The sequence below is a fragment of the Choloepus didactylus genome, chromosome 12 (genome assembly GCF_015220235.1).
Source record: "Choloepus didactylus isolate mChoDid1 chromosome 12, mChoDid1.pri, whole genome shotgun sequence".
In the NCBI taxonomy this organism is placed as follows: Eukaryota; Metazoa; Chordata; class Mammalia; order Pilosa; family Megalonychidae; genus Choloepus; species Choloepus didactylus.
The window spans coordinates 64,770,682-64,790,809 of record NC_051318.1 but is presented as its reverse complement, the minus strand read 5'-3'; the positions used below and the strand labels follow the sequence as shown (position 1 = coordinate 64,790,809).

The window sequence follows — 20,128 nt, the reverse complement described above, 5'->3', positions numbered from 1 at the left end:
CAGCCTTATAATGGTTTTGTAATATTACACCAAATCAGAAACTGAATCTTCGTATGTCCATCCTGTGGAATGTTAACGCTCCTCAATTTTGAGTTACATGAAGGACTTGAATTTCATTTAGATTTACATGGGCATATGGACGTGTACAGAACTTAATAGAACTAGGTCAATAATATTTTGTTTTCTGTAAGTATGTTGGTTTCTTCTTTAATCTTTTCATCATCTTTACAATTACATATGTCTTTATTGTATCCTGTAAGTAAAAATCTGTTTTGTGTGATACAATATAATATCTTATGAGAAAAATACTTTATCTATATATATATATATGTATACCCTTTTAAGTTTTTCCACATGTATTATATATCCCATTGACCTGTCATTTTCTAGTTTGTTTGTTTCTAAAGGATGAGATGTGTATTTTTCCCACTGCAGTTTAGAAGTTTGTGATATATTGTTTTCAAATAGTCAGTACACATCTCTGTTATCAGTAAGGAACAACTAAATGACTCTACTATCATTTCTAACCCTGTGTTTTTATGACTCTCTCAGAATAGTAGCAGCTGTTCTGCTACTGTAGCAGAATACTATAGAAACAAACAGTTCTAGGACATAATAGTAGTACAGAATATTGTGAAACCAAAACAGTTCTAGGACATAAGGAGACACACAAAACAAACTGCAAAGTTGTAAAATAAGTCCCTGGAAATTTGTAGTGGGCAGGTGAGAAAGTTAACAATGATAGGAGATAATTATGATCGTAATTCAGTCAGGCACCATATTGGCAATATTTCGATGTAAACTTTACAGATCAAGGAGCTAACACTGATAGAAAAAGCCTGGGAATACAACATGGAGAAAGCCTGGGCACCAAAATGAGTCATACTTGGGAAACCAGTGGTCAAAGGGGAGGATAGGGCGTAGAGTCTGAAGTTGATGCTGAAAATCAGCAAGGATATGCATCAAAATCTGTCAGATTATACTGAAAGAATAAAGGCCAGAAACTAGACAGCAACTAAATGAATATGGTTTTAGAAGGGCAAAGTTATGCACTTGGTCAAACAGCCAGGCACCAAAAGTATACCAACACAAAAGGCAAAGCAATGCAAGTAGAAATCCAAGGAACTCTTCAGGAATCAGAGGAGCTAAACAATCTGGGCAAACCAGTTAGATAGAATCAGAGTTCCCACTCTTCTAAAGTGGATTTCAACTCAGGGGTCTACTTCAGTGAGGTAATACACTCTTCCTCTACCCAGATCACTGTTGAGAATGACCCTAAGATCATATTCATATAGGAAAGAATATTTCAGGTGATTAATGACATCCTCTAGGGTCCCACAGCAAAGCTGCCTCTTGTTGTATCTGGGGAAGGATTAAATTATTATATAAATAACTTAGCACAAGGCCTGCCACAGTGTAGGTACTCAGTGAATGTTAATTCTTATCCTTTCCTTCCTCCTTCCAGACCTAAAAATTTTTATATACTTCCCCCGAGGCAAGAGACAATCCCTGACTAGAGTTAGCCTACAAATGGGAGCAAGTATTTAGATGAGAAGACATAGCAGCTGTGGGAAACAGCAGTTGGTAGTTGCAAATACTGTACTGATACTATTCTCTTAATTTGCCATACAAAATCTGTTTTGTCTGTCATTTAGAATATAGTGCCATTGGCATTCAAGTATTTTAACTTCTTTAAAAGCATAGTGACTATCACACATTAAACTGTGCTAATAATTTAAAATAATTTGATAAAAATTTAAAATTTGTATGAACACTCTCTTTTTTATTAAAGCAGTGTAGGTCTCCAGAAAAAATCACGCAGAAAGTACAGAGTTCCTATAAATCTCCCTCTTGTACAAGCCGTTGTCCCTATTATTAACATTTTGCATTATTGTGGTAACTTTGTTACAGTTGATGAAACAGTATTATAATTAAGCTATTAACTGTAGCCCACTGTATATGTTAGGGTTCTTTATTTGTGTTGCACAGTTCTGTGGGTTTCTGTATGTGTATGTGTGTGAGGTAAGTTATATCCAACCTGAAATTTCCCCTTTTCTCCTTTTTCAAATATGCAATTCATGGTGTTAATTAGAGTCACACAGGTAGTAACACCCAGAGACCCTGGGAAGAAAGGACCACCAAAACCAAGAATCCTCACCCAGCCTTGTGGTCTCGTCTCAAGTAGTAGCAGCCTGATGGGAATCTTCTAGGCTCTCCTTGCACTTCACGGCTGTGTGCTGTCCACACTGGCGAGTGAAATGCACTGAGCATGTGCCTTTTAAAGGGTTCACCAAGTGGAGGCTGGAACTGCATGGGTGGAGGAGGTGTATCTGACTAGTAGAAGTGGGGTTATCTATTGGCATCTGAAATCTTGACAATCTCAGAATTTTAGAAAACTGAAATTCGAAGCCCTTCTGGAGGTAATCTGATCCAACCACCCCATTTCACAGATCAAGAGATGATTTGCACAAGATTGCAGAAGAGCTCATTCCAGGCAAAGCAGGAACTGAAGTCCCTGTCTCTCTCTTTTTTTTTTTTTTAAATTCAGTCTTATTGAAATATATTCACATACCATACAATCATCCATGGTATACAATCAACTGTTCACAGTACGATCAAATAGTTATGCATTCATCACCTCCATCTATTTCTGAACATTTTCCTTACATCAGAAAGAATCAGAATAAGAGTAAAAAAAATAAAAGTAAAAAAAGAACGCCCAAACCATCCCCCCCATCCCACCCTATTTGTCATTTAGTTTTTATCCCCATTTTTCTACTCATCCATCCATATAGTAGATAAAAGGAGTGTGATCTAGGTTTTCAGAATCACATTGTCACCCCTTGTGATCTACATTATTATATAATCATCTTCAGGAGTCCAGACTACTGGGTTGGAGTTTGGTAGTTTCAGGTATTTACTTCTAGCTATTCCAATACATTAAAACCTAAGAGGTGTTATCTATATAGTGTGTAAGAATGTCCACCAGAGTGACCTCTCGACTCCATTTGAAATCTCAGCCACTGAAACTATTTCATCTCATTTTGCATCCCCCTTTTGGTCAAGAAGATATTCTCAGTCCCACGATGCCGGGTCCAGATTCATCCCCGTGAAGTCCCTGTCTCTTGATTCCAGTTTGGCATTTTTGCTGTTAAACTTTTTTCGCTCTCTTTCTTTATAGTTATATTCAGTTTTCTACTCCTTTATTTGTCTGTATGCAGATACATAGCTATACATGTACTGTTGTTTTACAAATCAAGAGGTGTTTATTCAGTTGAACTGCAACCCAGTAGCCTTGATTTTTGAAGATGATTGTTTAACTATATAGCTTATACAATGTGATCGTGTGATTGTGAAACCTTGTGGCTCACACTCCCTTTATCCAGCGTATGGACAGACAAGTAGAAAAATGGGAACAAAAAAGTAAATGGAAAATGGGGGGGATGGGTTGTTTGAGGTGTTTTTTACTTTTATTTCTATTCTTATTCTTTTTACTACTTTTTTGGAGTAATGAAAATGTTCAAAAATTGATTGTGATGATGAATGCACAACTGTATGATGATACTGTGAACAACTGATGGTACACTTTGGATGATTGCATGGTATGTAACTATACCAATAAATTGCAAGGAAAAAAAACATTACAGTCACAAAGTTGTGACTCTATCCTTGTCATCCATTGCCAAAACTTTTCCATCACCCCAAACAGAAATGCCATATCAACTAAACATTAAATCCCCCTTCCCCTTTTGCCACCCAGACCCTGATAACCTGTATTCTAGTTTCTGAGTGTGAATTTGCATATTCTGCTTATTTCAGATAAGTGAGATTATATGGCATTTGTTCTTTTGTTTTGGATTGTTTCACTAAATATGATGTCTCCAAGATTCACCAGTGTTGTAGCATACATCAGAAGTTCATTTCTTTTTACGGCCAAATAATATTCTGTTGCTTGTATGTACCATATTTTATTTATCCATTTGTCAGTTGATGGACACTTGGATTGCTTCCATCTTTTGGCAGTTGTGAATAATGCCACTATGAACACTGGTGTGCAAATATCTGTTCAAGTCTCTGCTTTCAAATCTTTTGGGTATATACCAAATGTGGGATTTGCCAGGTCATATGGTAATTCTATACTTAGCTTTCTGAGGAACCACCAACTCTCTTCCACAGCAGCTGCACCATTTTACATTCCCATCAACAATGCGTAAGTGTACCTATCTCCACATCCTCTCCAACACTTGTTATTTTTCATTTTTTAATATCCATTCTGTTGGGTGTGAGATGGTGTCACTTGGTGGTTTTGATTTGCATTTCCCTGATGGCTAATGACATTGAACATCTTTTCATGTATTTACTGGCCATTTGTATATCTTCTTTGGAGAAATGACTAGCCAAGTCTTTTTCCCATTTTGTAATTGGATTGTTTGTCTTTTCGTTGTTGAGTTGTAGTTCTTTATATATGCTGGATATTAAACCCCTATTGGATATATGGTTTCCAAATATCTTCTCCCATTCTTTAGGTTGTCTTTTTACTTTCTTGATAAAGTCCTTTGATGTACCAAAGTTTTTAATTTTGATTGTGTCATTTGTCTATGTTTTCATTTGTTGCTCATGCTTTTTGTGTAAATTCTAAGAAACCGTTTCCTAACACAAGGTTCCAAAGATGCTTCCCATGTTTTCTTTCAGGAATTCTATAGGTTTAATTCTTATGTTAGGTCTTTGATCCATTTTTTAACTATTTAATTGTATTAAGTATGATAGTGAGATTCTGGTTTGTTTGTTTAGTCCTTACTGTTAGATACTCCAACAGAAGAATTTACAAGTGAAATGATATGAGGTCTGAAATCTGCTTTACAATATTTCAGAAAAAAAGTTGTAAGTAAACAGATGAAACAATATTGGCAAAGTATTGATAATTATTGAAGTTAGGCAATTGAAGCTTTGAGGTTCAATATGCTATGCTCTCTATTTTTGTGTATCTTTTAAGTTTTCCATAGTAAAATGTTTTATAAAATACCCTTTTAAATGAAGTTTAGATATCCAAAATATGTAGTTGGTTTAAAACCAAGATTGGTTTTTACTTTGTATTACTTCGAGTGGGAAAGACACATGGAATTATCTGCCTTGTTAGTCATGATACATTGTTATTTCTATAAAAAAGCACTTACATTTAACTTCCAGTAGAGCACAGAGTTTGCATTATACTTGTCAGAGCTATTTTGATCAAGAAATGCCATCTAGTATGACTCTCGGGGATGAATGTGGACCCGGCATCGTGGGACTGAGAGTATCTTCTTGACCAAAAGGGGGATGCAAAATGAGACGAAATAGTTTCAGTGGCTGAGAGATTCCAAATGGAGTCGAGAAGTCACTCTGGTGGACATTCTTATGCACTACATAGGTAACACCTCTTAGGCTTTAGTGTATTGGAATAGCTAGAAGTAAATACCTGAAACTACCAAACTCCAACCCAGCAGTCTGGACTCCTGAAGACAATTATATAATAATGTAGATTACAAGGGGTGACAGTGTGATTGTGAAGACTTTGTGGATCACACCCCCTTTATCTAGTGTATGGATGAGTGGAGGAATGGGGATAAAAACTAAAGGACAAATGGGGTGGGATGGGGGGATGATTTGGGTGTTCTTTTTTCACTTTTATTTTTTATTCTTGTTCTGGTTCTTTCTGAGGTAAGGAAAATGTTCAGAGATAGATTGTGGTGATGAACGCATAACTATGTTATCATACTGTGGACAGTGGATTGTATATCATGAATGATTGTATGGTGTGTGAATGTATTTCAATAAAACTGAAAAAAAAAAAAAAAAGAAAGAAAGAAATGCCATCTATGTGTCCCCTTGCCAACATCTTTGCAGAGTTTACAACTTTCAACAACTTATTAGCATCAACCATGCAATGCCATTAATCAGCTGCTTTGCAGTTGAACAGTTTTAATATGCTGCCACTCTTTATGCAAATAATTAATTTTAATGACCAAGATATATGCTTTTGAATTCAAGAGAGCAATTTATCTCTCTTGCAGAGATTGTTTGGTGTAGCAATAATACAAATAATATGGAAGTTCCTTAAAAATTTCCTTGCCCTTAAAATAAATAATGCCGGAGGCGGGGCGAGATGGCAGACTGGTGAGCTGTATGTTTTAGTTACTCCTCCAGGAAAGTAGGTAGAAAGCCAGGAACTGCGTGGACTGGACACCACAGAGCAATCTGTCTTTGGGCATACTTCATACAACACTCATGAAAATGTCGAACTGCTGAGATCAGCGAAATCTATAAGTTTTTGCGGCCAGGGGACCCGCGCCCCTCCCTGCCAGGCTCAGTCCCGTGGGAGGAGGGGCCATCAGCTCCGGGAAGGAGAAGGGAGAACTGCAGTGGCAGCCCTTATCGGAAACTCATTCTACTGATCCAAACTCCAACCATAGATAGACTGAGACCAGACACCAGAGAATCTGAGAGCAGCCAGCCCAGCAGAGAGGAGACAGGCATAGAAAAAAAACAACACGAAAAACTCCAAAATAAAAGCAGAGGATTTTTGGAGTTCTGGTGAACACAGAAAGGGGAAGGGCGGAGCTCAGGCCTTGAGGCGCATATGCAAATCCCGAACAAAAGCTGATCTCTCTGCCCTGTGGACCTTTCCTTAATGGCCCTGGGTGCTTTGTCTGTTAGCATTTCAATAACCCATTAGATCTCTGAGGAGGGCCTTTTTTTTTTTTTTTTTTTTAATCCTTTTTTCTTTTTCTAAAACAATTACTCTAAGAAGCCCAATACAGAAAGCTTCAAAGAATTGCAATTTGGGCACGTCAAGTCAAGAGCAGAACTAAGAGAGCTCTGAGACAAAAGGCAATAATCCAGTGCCTGAGAAAATTCACTAAACACCACAACTTCCCAAGAAAAGGGGGGTGTCCGCTCACAGCCACCATCCTGGTGGACAGGAAACACTCCTGCCCATCGCCAGCCCCATAGCCCAGAGCTGCCCCAGACAACCCAGTGTGACGGAAGTGCTTCAAATAACAGGCACACACCACAAAACTGGGCGTGGACATTAGCCTTCCCTGCAACCTCAGCTGATTGTCCCAGAGTTGGGAAGGTGGAGCAGTGTGAATTAACAAAGCCCCATTCAGCCATCATTTCAGCAGACTGGGAGCCTCCCTACACAGCCCAGCATCCCAGAACTGCCCTGGGGGGACGGCACTCACCTGTGACATAGCACAGTCATCCCTCAACAGAGGACCCGGGGTGCACAGCCTGGAAGAGGGGCCCACTTGCAAGTCTCAGGAGCCATACGCCAATACCAAGGACTAGTGGGCCAGTGGCAGAGACAAACTGTAGCAGGACTGAACTGAAGGATTAGACTATTGCAGCAGCTTTAAAACTCTAGGATCACCAGGGAGATTTGATTGTTAGGGCCACCCCCCCTCCCCGACTGCCCAGAAACACGCCCCACATACAGGGCGGGCAACACCAACTACACACGCAAGCTTGGTACACCAATTGGGCCCCACAAGACTCACTCCCTCACTCACCAAAAAGGCTAAGCAGGGGAGAACTGGCTTGTGGAGAACAGGTGGCTCGTGGACGCCACCTGCTGGTTAGTTAGAGAAAGTGTACTCCACGAAGCTGTAGATCTGATAATTTAGAGATAAGGACTTCAATAGGTCTACAAACCCTAAAAGAACCCTATCAAGTTCAGCAAATGCCACGAGGCCAAAAACAACAGAAAATTATAAAACATATGAAAAAACCAGACGATATGGATAACCCAAGCCCAAGCACCCAAATCAAGAGACCAGAAGAGACACAGCACCTAGAGCAGCTACTCAAAGAACTAAAGATGAACAATGAGACCATAGTACGGGATATGAAGGAAATCAAGAAGACTCTAGAAGAGCATAAAGAAGACATTGCAAGACTAAATAAAAAAATGGATGATCTTATGGAAATTAAAGAAACTGTTGACCAAATTAAAAAGATTCTGGACACTCATACTACAAGACTAGAGGAAGTTGAACAACGAATCAGTGACCTGGAAGATGACAGAATGGAAAATGAAAGCATAAAAGAAAGAATGGGGAAAAAAATTGAAAACATCGAAATGGACCTCAGGGATATGATAGATAATATGAAACGTCCAAATATAAGACTCATTGGTGTCCCAGAAGGGGAAGAAAAAGGTAAAGGTCTAGGAAGAGTATTCAAAGAAATTGTTGGGGAAAACTTCCCAAATCTTCTAAACAACATAAATACACAAATCATAAATGCTCAGCGAACTCCAAATAGAATAAATCCAAATAAACCCACTCCGAGACATATACTGATCACAATGTCAAACACAGAAGACAAGGAGCAAGTTCTGAAAGCAGCAAGAGAAAAGCAATTCACCACATACAAAGGAAACAGCATAAGACTAAGTAGTGACTACTCAGCAGCCACCATGGAGGCAAGAAGGCAGTGGCACGATATATTTAAAATTCTGAGTGAGAAAAATTTCCAGCCAAGAATACTTTATCCAGCAAAGCTCTCCTTCAAATTTGAGGGAGAGCTTAAATTTTTCACAGACAAACAAATGCTGAGAGAATTTGCTAACAAGAGACCTGCCCTACTGGAGATACTAAAGGGAGCCCTACAGACAGAGAAACAAAGACAGGACAGAGAGACTAGGAGAAAGGTTCAGTACTAAAGAGATTCGGTATGGGTACAATAAAGGATATTAATAGAGAGAGGGAAAAATATGGCAAACATAAACCAAAGGATAAGATGGCCGATTCAAGAAATGCCTTCACGGTTTTAACGTTGAATGTAAATGGATTAAACTCCCCAATTAAAAGATATAGATTCGCAGAATGTATCAAAAAAAATGAACCATCAATATGTTGCATACAAGAGACTCATCTTAGACACAGGGACACAAAGAAACTGAAAGTGAAAGGATGGAATAAAATATTTCATGCAAGCTACAGCCAAAAGAAAGCAGGTGTAGCAATATTAATCTCAGATAAAATAGACTTCAAATGCAGAGATATTTTGAGAGACAAAGAAGGCCACTACATACTAATAAAAGGGGCAATTCAGCAAGAAGAAATAACAATCGTAAATGTCTATGCACCCAATCAAGGTGCCACAAAAAACATGAGAGAAACACTGGCAAAACTAAAGGAAGCAATGGATGTTTCCACAATAATTGTGGGAGACTTCAACACATCACTCTCTCCTATAGATAGATCAACCAGACAGAAGACCAATAAGGAAATTGAAAACCTAAACAATCTGATAAATGAATTAGATTTAACAGACATATACAGGACATTACATCCCAAATCACCAGGATACACATACTTTTCTAGTGCTCATGGAACTCTCTCCAGAATAGATCATATGCTGCGACATAAAACAAGCCTCAATAAATTTAAAAAGATTGACATTATTCAAAGCACATTCTCTGACCACAATGGAATACAATTAGAAGTCAATAACAGGCCGTCCCCGCCCCGTCGGCCCGGTGTCCGCTTTGCGGCACCGCGACCCTCCGCACCCTTGCGAACATGGCGCTGCGCGCGGCACGGAGTGTGCGGATCGTCGTCTGCAGCCTGCGCGCGGCCTCGGCGCCCGCCACGTCCTGCCCGCGGCGGCCCTGGGGGCTGGGGACTGGCGCTGTTCGGACGCTGCGCACCGGCCCCGCTCTGCTCTCGGTGCGGAAATTCACAGACAAACATGAATGGATAACAACAGAAAATGGTATTGGAACAGTGGGAATCAGCAATTTTGCACAGGAAGCTTTGGGAGATGTTGTTTACTGTAGTCTTCCCGAGGTTGGGACAAAATTGAACAAACAAGAGGAGTTTGGTGCTTTGGAAAGTGTAAAAGCTGCTAGTGAACTTTATTCTCCTCTGTCAGGAGAAGTAACAGAAATTAATGAAGCTCTTGCAGAGAATCCAGGACTTGTCAACAAATCTTGTTATGAAGATGGTTAAAAGAAGACAAGGAAAGGTGAAAATTTTGGTCAGCAAAACACATGGCAGTCTTAAGAAGTTAAACGGTATTCAGGTTTTCACTTAAGAAAGGAGAATCAAAATGGACACAGTGAAGCTTTATGAGCTCAGATACTAAGATAATGAATATTGTCTTAGCTTAAGTATATAAGTTGAAGTGCCAAATGTGATACTTTCCAAGTGGTTAATATAGCATCTCTCTAAGCCAGCTATATAGTGTGCTGACACTTTAGGGTAAAAGTTTAATATATACACAAATACATACACACATACAGATAAAAGAGGCAGAGCCAAAACAGACAAGCTGCTCTCTCAGTTACTGCAGGAAAAAGGAAGTTTCAGATACCACCCTCTCTTGATGAATAAACAGCAAATATGAGAACCTGGAGGAAGTATGTAGGTAAATAACATACAAATCTTTCCTGCTCCTCAGCAAAAGAGAAAATGATTCTTGCCAACGTATTCTGGATGACTGTCTATTTCTTTATGTAATCAGGTTATTTTGACTGTTTGTTTTGGAAATAGAAATGGATGAGTAATAATTACATAGAATTACTCTTTTGTTCTGAAGCCTGCTCTCATATGTTCCCTTATCTGATCTTCCCAAATGAAGCTAGAGCTAGGTAGGACATATCCATTAATGTTACATTTAGCAGATAAGAAAGGTGATTGGTGGAGTAAGAGATTTGTTAAATAACTGGGTGGTCATGATTAGAATTTTAACATTTCCTGGTCTGTTCTTCAGTTTCCTTAGCAAATGTTACTCACAAAAATACTTAAATGGAAATCTTAGAAACAAGGATGAATTTCTAAAAGTGAGAAGTAGAAATGGCCTTTCTAGAGTGAAAGTACATCAGTGATTGTGGTGTCTTTCTAAAACAGTTAAGGAATTTTTTTATTCTCTCCTTTGCAAAGTAAGACACACTTGCTCTGTAACACCCACTCTTATGAGGTTGTTCAAAGAACAGAATATTATGGCAAATTGCTTTTTCACTATTTAGAATATAGGCCAGTTCTACTCTCAATTCTATCCTAGTGCTGCCAAAAACAGGCTTTGAAGGGCCTTCAAATTTGACTAAATGAATGGGAAATTTAATTTTGCAAACCTCATATTCCTTTTAAATATTTTTGGTCTTATATAATAGGTCAGTAAAGGTTTTGAAGAATGTCTTCTAATAATTAAAGCTTAAGAAGTGGAATAAGTTGCCTCAAAAGTTAAAATTGTTTTCTTTTAATTACCCCCCAAGAAGTTTAAAGAAGTTAACAGCATTAGGTTTTAATACATCAGTAGAAGGCTTTGCAATGACAAGCTGCTATGAAATGAGGCCAATGTTCTAGAGCAACTCCCTTTAACATCAGAATTTCCTAACTTCATGGACTTCTGGGAGAGTAACAAATTCCACCCTTATGAAAGAGGAAAACTGAAACCCACAAAGGTGAAGTGATTTGCTTAAGTCTCCATAAGGCCAAGTGCTTGGATGGAAGGGGTAGGGGCTGTCTTCTGCTTTGTTTATGCTATTTGCTTATTAGTTTTATTGTCAAGGAACTCAGCTAAAAGTTCACATTTGCTAAAGGAGGTCAAATAGTTTTGCAGATTATAATAAATCATTTATAAATCTTTTTATTTGTAAAAAAAAAAAAAAAAAAAAAAAAAAAAAGAAGTCAATAACAATCAGAGACTTAGAAAATTCACAAATACCTGGAGGTTAAACAACACACTCCTAAACAATCAGTGGGTTAAAGAAGAAATAGCAAGAGAAATTGCTAAATATATAGACACGAATGAAAATGAGAACACAACATACCAAAACCTATGGGATGCAGCAAAAGCAGTGCTAAGGGGGAAATTTATAGCACTAAACGCATATATTAAAAAGGAAGAAAGAGCCAAAATCAAAGAACTAATGGATCAACTGAAGAAGCTAGAAAATGAACAGCAAACCAATCCCAAACCAAGTAGAAGAAAAGAAATAACAAGGATTAAAGCAGAAATAAATGACATAGAGAACAAAAAAACAATAGAGAGGATAAATATCACCAAAAGTTGGTTCTTTGAGAAGATCAACAAGATTGACAAGCCCCTAGCTAGACTGACAAAATCAAAAAGAGAGAAGACCCATATAAACAAAATAATGAATGAAAAAGGTGACATAACTGCAGATCCTGAAGAAATTAAAAAAATTATAAGAGGATATTATGAACAACTGTATGGCAACAAACTGGATAATGCAGAGGAAATGGACAATTTCCTGGAAACATATGAACAACCTAGACTGACCAGAGAAGAAATAGAAGACCTCAACCAACCCATCACAAGCAAAGAGATCCAATCAGTCATCAAAAATCTTCCCACAAATAAATTCCCAGGGCCAGATGGCTTTACAGGGGAATTCTACCAAACTTTCCAGAAAAAACTGACACCAATCTTACTCAAACTCTTTCAAAACATTGAAGAAAATGGAACACTACCTAACTCATTTTATGAAGCTAAAATCAATCTAATACCAAAACCAGGCAAAGATGCTACAAAAAAGGAAAACTACCGGCCAATCTCCCTAATGAATATAGATGCAAAAATCCTCAACAAAATACTTGCAAATCGAATCCAAAGACACATTAAAAAAATCATACACCATGACCAAGTGGGGTTCATTCCAGGCATGCAAGGATGGTTCAACATAAGAAAAACAATCAATGTATTACAACACATTAAAAACTCGAAAGGGAAAAATCAGTTGATCATCTCAATAGATGCTGAAAAAGCATTTGACAAAATCCAACATCCCTTTTTGATAAAAACACTTTAAAAGGTAGGAATTGAAGGAAACTTCCTCAACATGATAAAAAGCATATATGAAAAACCCACAGCCAGCATAGTACTCAATGGTGAGAGACTGAAAGCCTTCCCTCTAAGATCAGGAACAAGACAAGGATGCCCGCTGTCACCACTGTTATTCAACATTGTGCTGGAAGTGCTAGCCAGGGCAATCCGGCAAGACAAAGAAATAAAAGGCATCCAAATTGGAAAAGAAGAAGTAAAACTGTCATTGTTTGCAGATGATATGATCTTATATCTAGAAAACCCTGAGAAATCGACGATACAGCTACTAGAGCTAATAAACAAATTTAGCAAAGTAGCGGGATACAAGATTAATGCACATAAGTCAGTAATGTTTCTATATGCTAGAAATGAACAAACTGAAGAGACACTCAAGAAAAAGATACCATTTTCAATAGCAACTAAAAAAATCAAGTACCTAGGAATAAACTTAACCAAAGATGTAAAAGACCTATACAAAGAAAACTACATAACTCTACTAAAAGAAATAGAAGGGGACCTTAAAAGATGGAAAAATATTCCATGTTCATGGACAGGAAGGCTAAATGTCATTAAGATGTCAATTCTACCCAAACTCATCTACAGATTCAATGCAATCCCAATCAAAATTCCAACAACCTACTTTGCAGACTTGGAAAAGCTAGTTATCAAATTTATTTGGAAAGGGAAGATGCCTCGAATTGCTAAAGACACTCTAAAAAAGAAAAACGAAGTGGGAGGACTTACACTCCCTGACTGAAGCTTATTATAAAGCCACAGTTGCCAAAACAGCATGGTACTGGCACAAAGATAGACATATAGATCAATGGAATCGAATTGAGAATTCAGAGATAGACCCTCAGATCTATGGCCGACTGATCTTTGATAAGTCCCCCAAAGTCACTGAACTGAGCCATAATGGTCTTTTCAACAAATGTGGCTGGGAGAGTTGGATATCCATATCCAAAAGAATGAAAGAGGACCCCTACCTCACCCCCTACACAAAAATTAACTCAAAATGGACCAAAGATCTCAATATAAAAGCTAATAGCATGTTATAATTCATGTTATTTTTCATGATAAGCATATCATGAAAAAGCAAATCATAATATTATTGTAAATAAGGCCATTATGGAATGAAGATCTCAAACAAATGGTGAAAGGAGTAGTGGAATAGAGCATGGCACTTTTGAAGTTTTTGAATTTTGCAGTGAACACATAATACCTTTATAATTTAAAACACAGGATTTAAAAATATTTATTTTGGGAAATAACTTTCTAAATTAATAGCTCGTCTGCCAGGAATGGGATGGAACTGCCAGTGTGAAGAGACTCCAGATTAGGACATTCCACATTTTGTCAGTTTTTGGACAAAGAGCCCAGCCTGCCTGCCTACTTACTCCCTAAGCATCCCAGGGTAAAACCTGCCATAGAGATTATCTTGTTTAGATATACAGAGATTGTAATCAATTGTCTCATTCAAATGAATGGCCCATAACAGCAGAAAGAATACATGTAGGCTGGTCTTTCATTCATAAATGGGAACACACTACCAACAACCAGTAGGCACTTGAAGAAAATGAAGAACACCAAGGGAAAAACCACAATAAACAGAGAATCTGACCTCCTCTTCCAGAGAAAACAGAAATATTCTGGAACAAACAACTTATCAAATAGAATTCATTTCTTCAGAAAGATTGGAGAAAGTAGTATTTATTTCAAAACAAAATCAATGAACAAAAAAAAGTTTGTGAATTTTTAAAAATTGCTAAAAGTAAAAATCAGTGAAGTTATAAGTATAAAGCTGCCAATGAAGGCTGTGAGGAAATGTCAAGGAACTTTCCTAAAACTTAGAAAAAGATAAAAAGATGGAAAGTAACAGGGAAAAGCTAAACAATATGGAAGATTCCAGAGAGAAAAAAATACCTACAAAGAACTAGGTTGGCATCATACTCCTCATCATGTCTCCTTAGAAGACAGAGAAGTAATACCATCAAAGTTCTGAAGAAAAACACAATTTTTCCCCACAATACCCTCTCTCAAGAAATTACCAGATTGTATGCCATCAAATAGCAGTCAAGAAAGAAAGATGAGGATGCAAGAAACAGGGAAACTTACCAAGATGTGCAATAAGAAGAAATTTCAGAATCACAGCTGTGCATCAGTCCTAAAAGCAGTTAGTGCAAAATCAGTCCCAGCATCATTAAGAAGTAGGAAAGGAATTTCTCAAAAAGGTAAAGAGGCAGCCAACTCAATGGGAAAAAATTTTTGGAAACCATGTATCTGACAAAAGACTGATATCTTGCATATATAAAGAAATCCTACAACTCAATGACAATAGTACAGACAGCCCAATTATAAAATGGGCAAAAGATATGAAAAGACAGTTCTCTGAAGAGGAAATACAATGGCCAAGAAACACATGAAAAAATGTTCAGCTTCACTAGCTATTAGAGAGATGCAAATTAAGACCACAATGAGATACCATCTAACACCGATTAGAATGGCTGCCATTAAACAAACAGGAAACTACAAATGCTGGAGGGGATGTGGAGAAATTGGAACTCTTATTCATTGCTGGTGGGACTGTATAATGGTTCAGCCACTCTGGAAGTCAGTCTGGCAGTTCCTTAGAAAACTAGATATAGAGCTACCATTCGATCCAGCGATTGCGCTTCTCGGTATATACCCGGAAGATCGGAAAGCAGTGACACGAACAGATATCTGCACGCCAATGTTCATAGCAGCATTATTCACAATTGCCGAGAGATGGAAACAACCCAAATGTCCTTCAACAGATGAGTGGGTAAATAAAATGTGGTATATACACACGATGGAATACTACGCGGCAGTAGGAAAGAACGACCTCGTGAAACATATGACAACATGGATGAACCTTGAAGACATAATGCTGAGCGAAATAAGCCAGGCACAAAAAGAGAAATATTATATGCTACCACTAATGTGAACTTTGAAAAATGTAAAACAAATGGTTTATAATGTAGAATGTAGGGGAACTAGCAATAGAGAGCAATTAAGGAAGGGGGAACAGTAATCCAAGAAGAACAGATATGCTATTTAACGTTCTGGGGATGCCCAGGAATGATTATGGTCTGTTAATTTCTGATGGATATAGTAGGAACAAGTTCACAGAAATGTTGCTATATTATGTAACTTTCTTGGGGTAAAGTAGGAACATGTTGGAAGTTAAGCAGTTATCTTAGGTTAGTTGTCTTTTTCTTACTCCCTTGTTATGGTCTCTTTGAAATGTTCTTTTATTGTATGTTTGTTTTCTTTTTAACTTTTTTTTTCATACAGTTGATTTAAAAAAGAAGGGAAAGTTAAAAAAAAAAAAAAAAGAAAAATTAAAACAAGGAAAAAAAAAAGATGTAGTGCCCCCTTGAGGAGCCTGTGGAGAATGCAGGAGTATTTGCCTACCCCACCTCCATGGTTGCTAACATGACCACAGACATAGGGACTGGTGGTTTGATGGGTTGAGCCCTCTACCATAAGTTTTACCCTTGGGAAGACGGTTGCTGCAAAGGAGAGTCTAGGTCTCCCTATATTTGTGACTGAGAGTCTCCTCCTGAATGCCTCTTTGTTGCTCAGATGTGGCCCTCTCTCTCTGGCTAAGCCAACTTGAAAGGTGAAATCACTGCCCTCCCCCCTACGTGGGATCAGACACCCAGGGGAGTGAATCTCCCTGGCAACGTGGAATATGACTCCCGGGGAGGAATGTAGACCTGGCATCGTGGGACGGAGAACATCTTCTTGACCAAAAGGGGGATGTGAAAGGAAATGAAATAAGCTTCAGTGGCAGAGAGATTCCAAAACGAGCCGAGAGGTCACTCTGGTGGGCACTCTTACGCACACTTTAGACAACCCTTTTTAGGTTCTAAAGAATTGGGGTAGCTGGTGGTGGATACCTGAAACTATCAAACTACAACCCAGAACCCATGAATCTCGAAGACAGTTGTATAAAAATGTAGCTTATGAGGGGTGACAATGGGATTGGGAAAGCCATAAGGACCACACTCCACTTTGTCTAGTTTATGGATGGATGAGTAGAAAAATAGGGGAAGGAAACAAACAGACAAAGGTACCCAGTGTTCTTTTTTACTTCAATTGCTCTTTTTCACTCTAATTATTATTCTTGTTATTTTTGTGTGTGTGCTAATGAAGATGTCAGGGATTGATTTGGGTGATGAATGTACCACTATGTAATGGTACTGTAAACAATCGAAAGTACAATTTGTTTTGTATGACTGCGTGGTATGTGAATATATCTCAATAAAATGAAGATTAAAAAAAAAAAAGTTAATGAAACATCAAAAAAAAAAAAAAGAATTGGGGTAGCTGGTGGTAGATTCCTGAAACTATCAAACTACAACCCAGAGCCCATGAATCTCGAAGACAGTTGTATAAAAATGTAGCTCATGAGGGGTGACAATGGGATTGGGAAAACCATAAGGACCACACTCCACTTCGTCTAGTTTATGGATGGATGAGTAGAAAAATAGGGGAAGGAAACAAACAAACAAACAGACAAAGGTACCCAGTGTTCTTTTTTACTTCAATTGCTCTTTTTTACTTTAATTATTATTCTTGTTATTTTTGTGTGTGTGCTAATGAAGGTGTCAGGGATTGATTTAGGTGATGAATGTACAACTACGTAATGGTACTGTGAACAATCGAATGTACGATTTGTTTTGTATGACTGCGTGGTATGTGAATATATCTCAATAAAATGAAGATTAAAAAAAAAAAAGTAGGTAATCTTAATATGAAAAAAGCATAACTTGTTTCCATGAATTAGAAAAGGAAAAGGCAGAAACTAAACTCTAAGAAGAGGCAGAAAAAAATCTATAAGAAAGTCAAAATTCAAATAGGAACCTAGCAGCATAATAGAAACAATGTAAGAAAAGAATCCAGGTAACCTGATACTTGAAATACTGTCTTTTGACCTTGGTAGGTTCCTTTTCTGTGAATCTAATCACAGTGACATTCAGTGATAATATTTGCAAATCATTAGACTGCACTACAAATAAAACTATAAGCCAATTAGAAAAAGGCAGTTATAAAACAAGGGAAAGCAGAATCAAAAGCTATGGAAATCAAATGCAGAAACCCATGTCCAAACAATAAGAGCAGAATCTGAAACAGGAAAATGGAGCCAGGAATCAGGAGCCAGACAAGAACAGGGTAAGAACTGAACCAGATTAGGAACAGTCCAGAAGAGTTCAAGATGATTTCATTTTACCAAAGGATCCCATTTTGTATTGACAAATATGTTTTCTAATTTTGTATGTTATTTTGGTTTACATATTCCTCGTTTGTTTTGCCAATTTGTAAATTGTTATCTTGTGAATTGCAGTCGTTTCACTGTTACGGTAACACCAGTTAGGACAGGACAATCTACATGCTAAAAATGTAGGTAAAGGATATATTAGAATATTCTCAGAAAGTCAGTTCTTCCTGGGTTGTTTTTGTTTGTTTGTTTGTTTGTTTTTAATTCAGCCTAATCCTACTCCTACCCCTAATAATATAACCAGGAAGATACCTCAGTCGTTAAGCATTAAAACAAAGTGACACTGGTGCGTGAATAGACAGAGCATGGAACAGAGTTTATAAGTCAAAAAAAGAAAAGAAAAAGAAACCATAAAAATAACTTGAGGAAAACTGGAAGAAAAAAACATGGAGATGACCATAAAAGAAAAGACATTCAGCTATATCAGAATCAGAAAGTTTTGCATAATAAAAAGAAGTATAAACAAAGTTAAATAAAAGATAAATTGGAAAATAAATTGTCATTCATATCACAAAGGGCTAATTTCCCTAATATATAAGAACTCCTAGAATTTAATAAGAAAATGACAATCACCCAAGTAAAAATATGGGCCAAGAATATCAAAAGAAAAGAAAATACCCTTAAATATATGAAAAGCTGCTTAATATCAACATAGAGGAAATGAAAATTCAATAGACCCACACAAACACCTCAGACTGGCAAACTCCAAAAAGTTAACACAAGCATACGTTTTATTGATTTAGGAAACTGAAGTTCGTCAAACGAGGAAAGGTTGCCTAAGTCTATAAAATTATTTATAAGAATCAGGAATAGACATGTCTTTGACATCTAGCCTAGTATTAAAATATTTTCACTACATGTGGTGGCTCTGGTGATCAGTATATGATGGTATTGTGGATACTCTGACTTTAAAATGGAATTTTCATTTTTCTCGTTTACTTCTCATTGAAGTGGTATTATCCTAACAGGAACTTTACACAGTTTTGTTGCTTTTGAAGTGTTCTTTATGTGGATTTCAGAAACTTTTGTAACACTGTTTATACAATCAGATGGACAAAACTAACACTGTGACAACACCTCAAATTGGGGTGATCCTAGCCTGGGTACAGCAAAGCCATGTGAATTGCCCTTAGCTGTCTTCTGACCAGCATCAGGGATGATCTGTTTCTGTAACTGTTCCCATACTGACAACAAAGGGAAGACAGAGAAACAAAATTATGGGCTCCATTAGGCCATCTGGGCCAAAGACTTTTGTCACCGATACCATCAACTCCTTCCTTTTCTTTTCATCCCTGTTCTCTCCTTCCCTCCCCCAGCAAGTATGACAAACTAAACTCTCCTTTATCTTATTTATCTGTGGAATAGTGGTACGCTGTGTTGACAGTTGTTTTCCTATTATTTTATTTCATCTTCATGCCACACGGCAAAAGTTATGGCTGATAGAAAGATGTTCTGCTCCATTCTACTAATCTGTTTATAGACATCAGCTCTGTGTCAGAGCAAGTTTCTACAAGCCTTTATTTTCTGGCTGTCATTAGTTTTATTTAGAATCGTCTAGCTGAGTGGATATTTTAAAACACAGCTACTGAGTTTAAACCACATAGCCTTAATAGATCTTAGAGCCAGGAGAAAAGCTGTAAGAAATGCTGCCAAAATGTTGTTTCTCCTTTCTGCAGTACTGGGACTAGCCTGAGAATGTGTGCACCTTTACACAATGCCAATCTGATATACTGTTATTTGAGCATTTGGGGGTATCTTTTTACTTTTAAGATTATGTTATTCCATTTATATGCTGCCTTATAGTGAAGTACATAACCATTTATTTAATGTGAAGCATGTAGATTTCAGCTCCTGTTCCACTTAGAAGATAGGAAAGGGAGGTGACAGTCACCCAGCCTGTGGAAAGAACAGCTGCCTATCTGAAAGAACATCTTTCCTATCAGCTACAACTTTTGTCTCTTGGCATGAAGTTGAAATAAGGTACCAGGA

General features: G+C 37.6%; 2 protein-coding genes across 4 annotated transcripts in view; both read left to right on the top strand.

Moving 5' to 3' along the window:
- The window catches only part of PIBF1 (progesterone immunomodulatory binding factor 1), a 360,124-nt gene that overhangs the window by 322,961 nt on the left and 17,035 nt on the right, over positions 1-20,128 (top strand). The window lies entirely within an intron of this gene.
- LOC119506977 (glycine cleavage system H protein, mitochondrial-like) lies at positions 9,477-11,633 on the top strand. Its single transcript, XM_037799989.1, has one exon. It carries the CDS (start codon positions 9,567-9,569, stop codon positions 9,993-9,995), a length of 429 nt encoding a protein of 142 aa, XP_037655917.1. The 5' UTR covers positions 9,477-9,566; the 3' UTR covers positions 9,996-11,633.

Bases quoted from the DNA above. Each gene is read 5' to 3' on its own strand.
- LOC119506977 (XM_037799989.1), top strand. From the start codon at position 9,567: ATGGCGCTGCGCGCGGCACGGAGTGTGCGGATCGTCGTCTGCAGCCTG.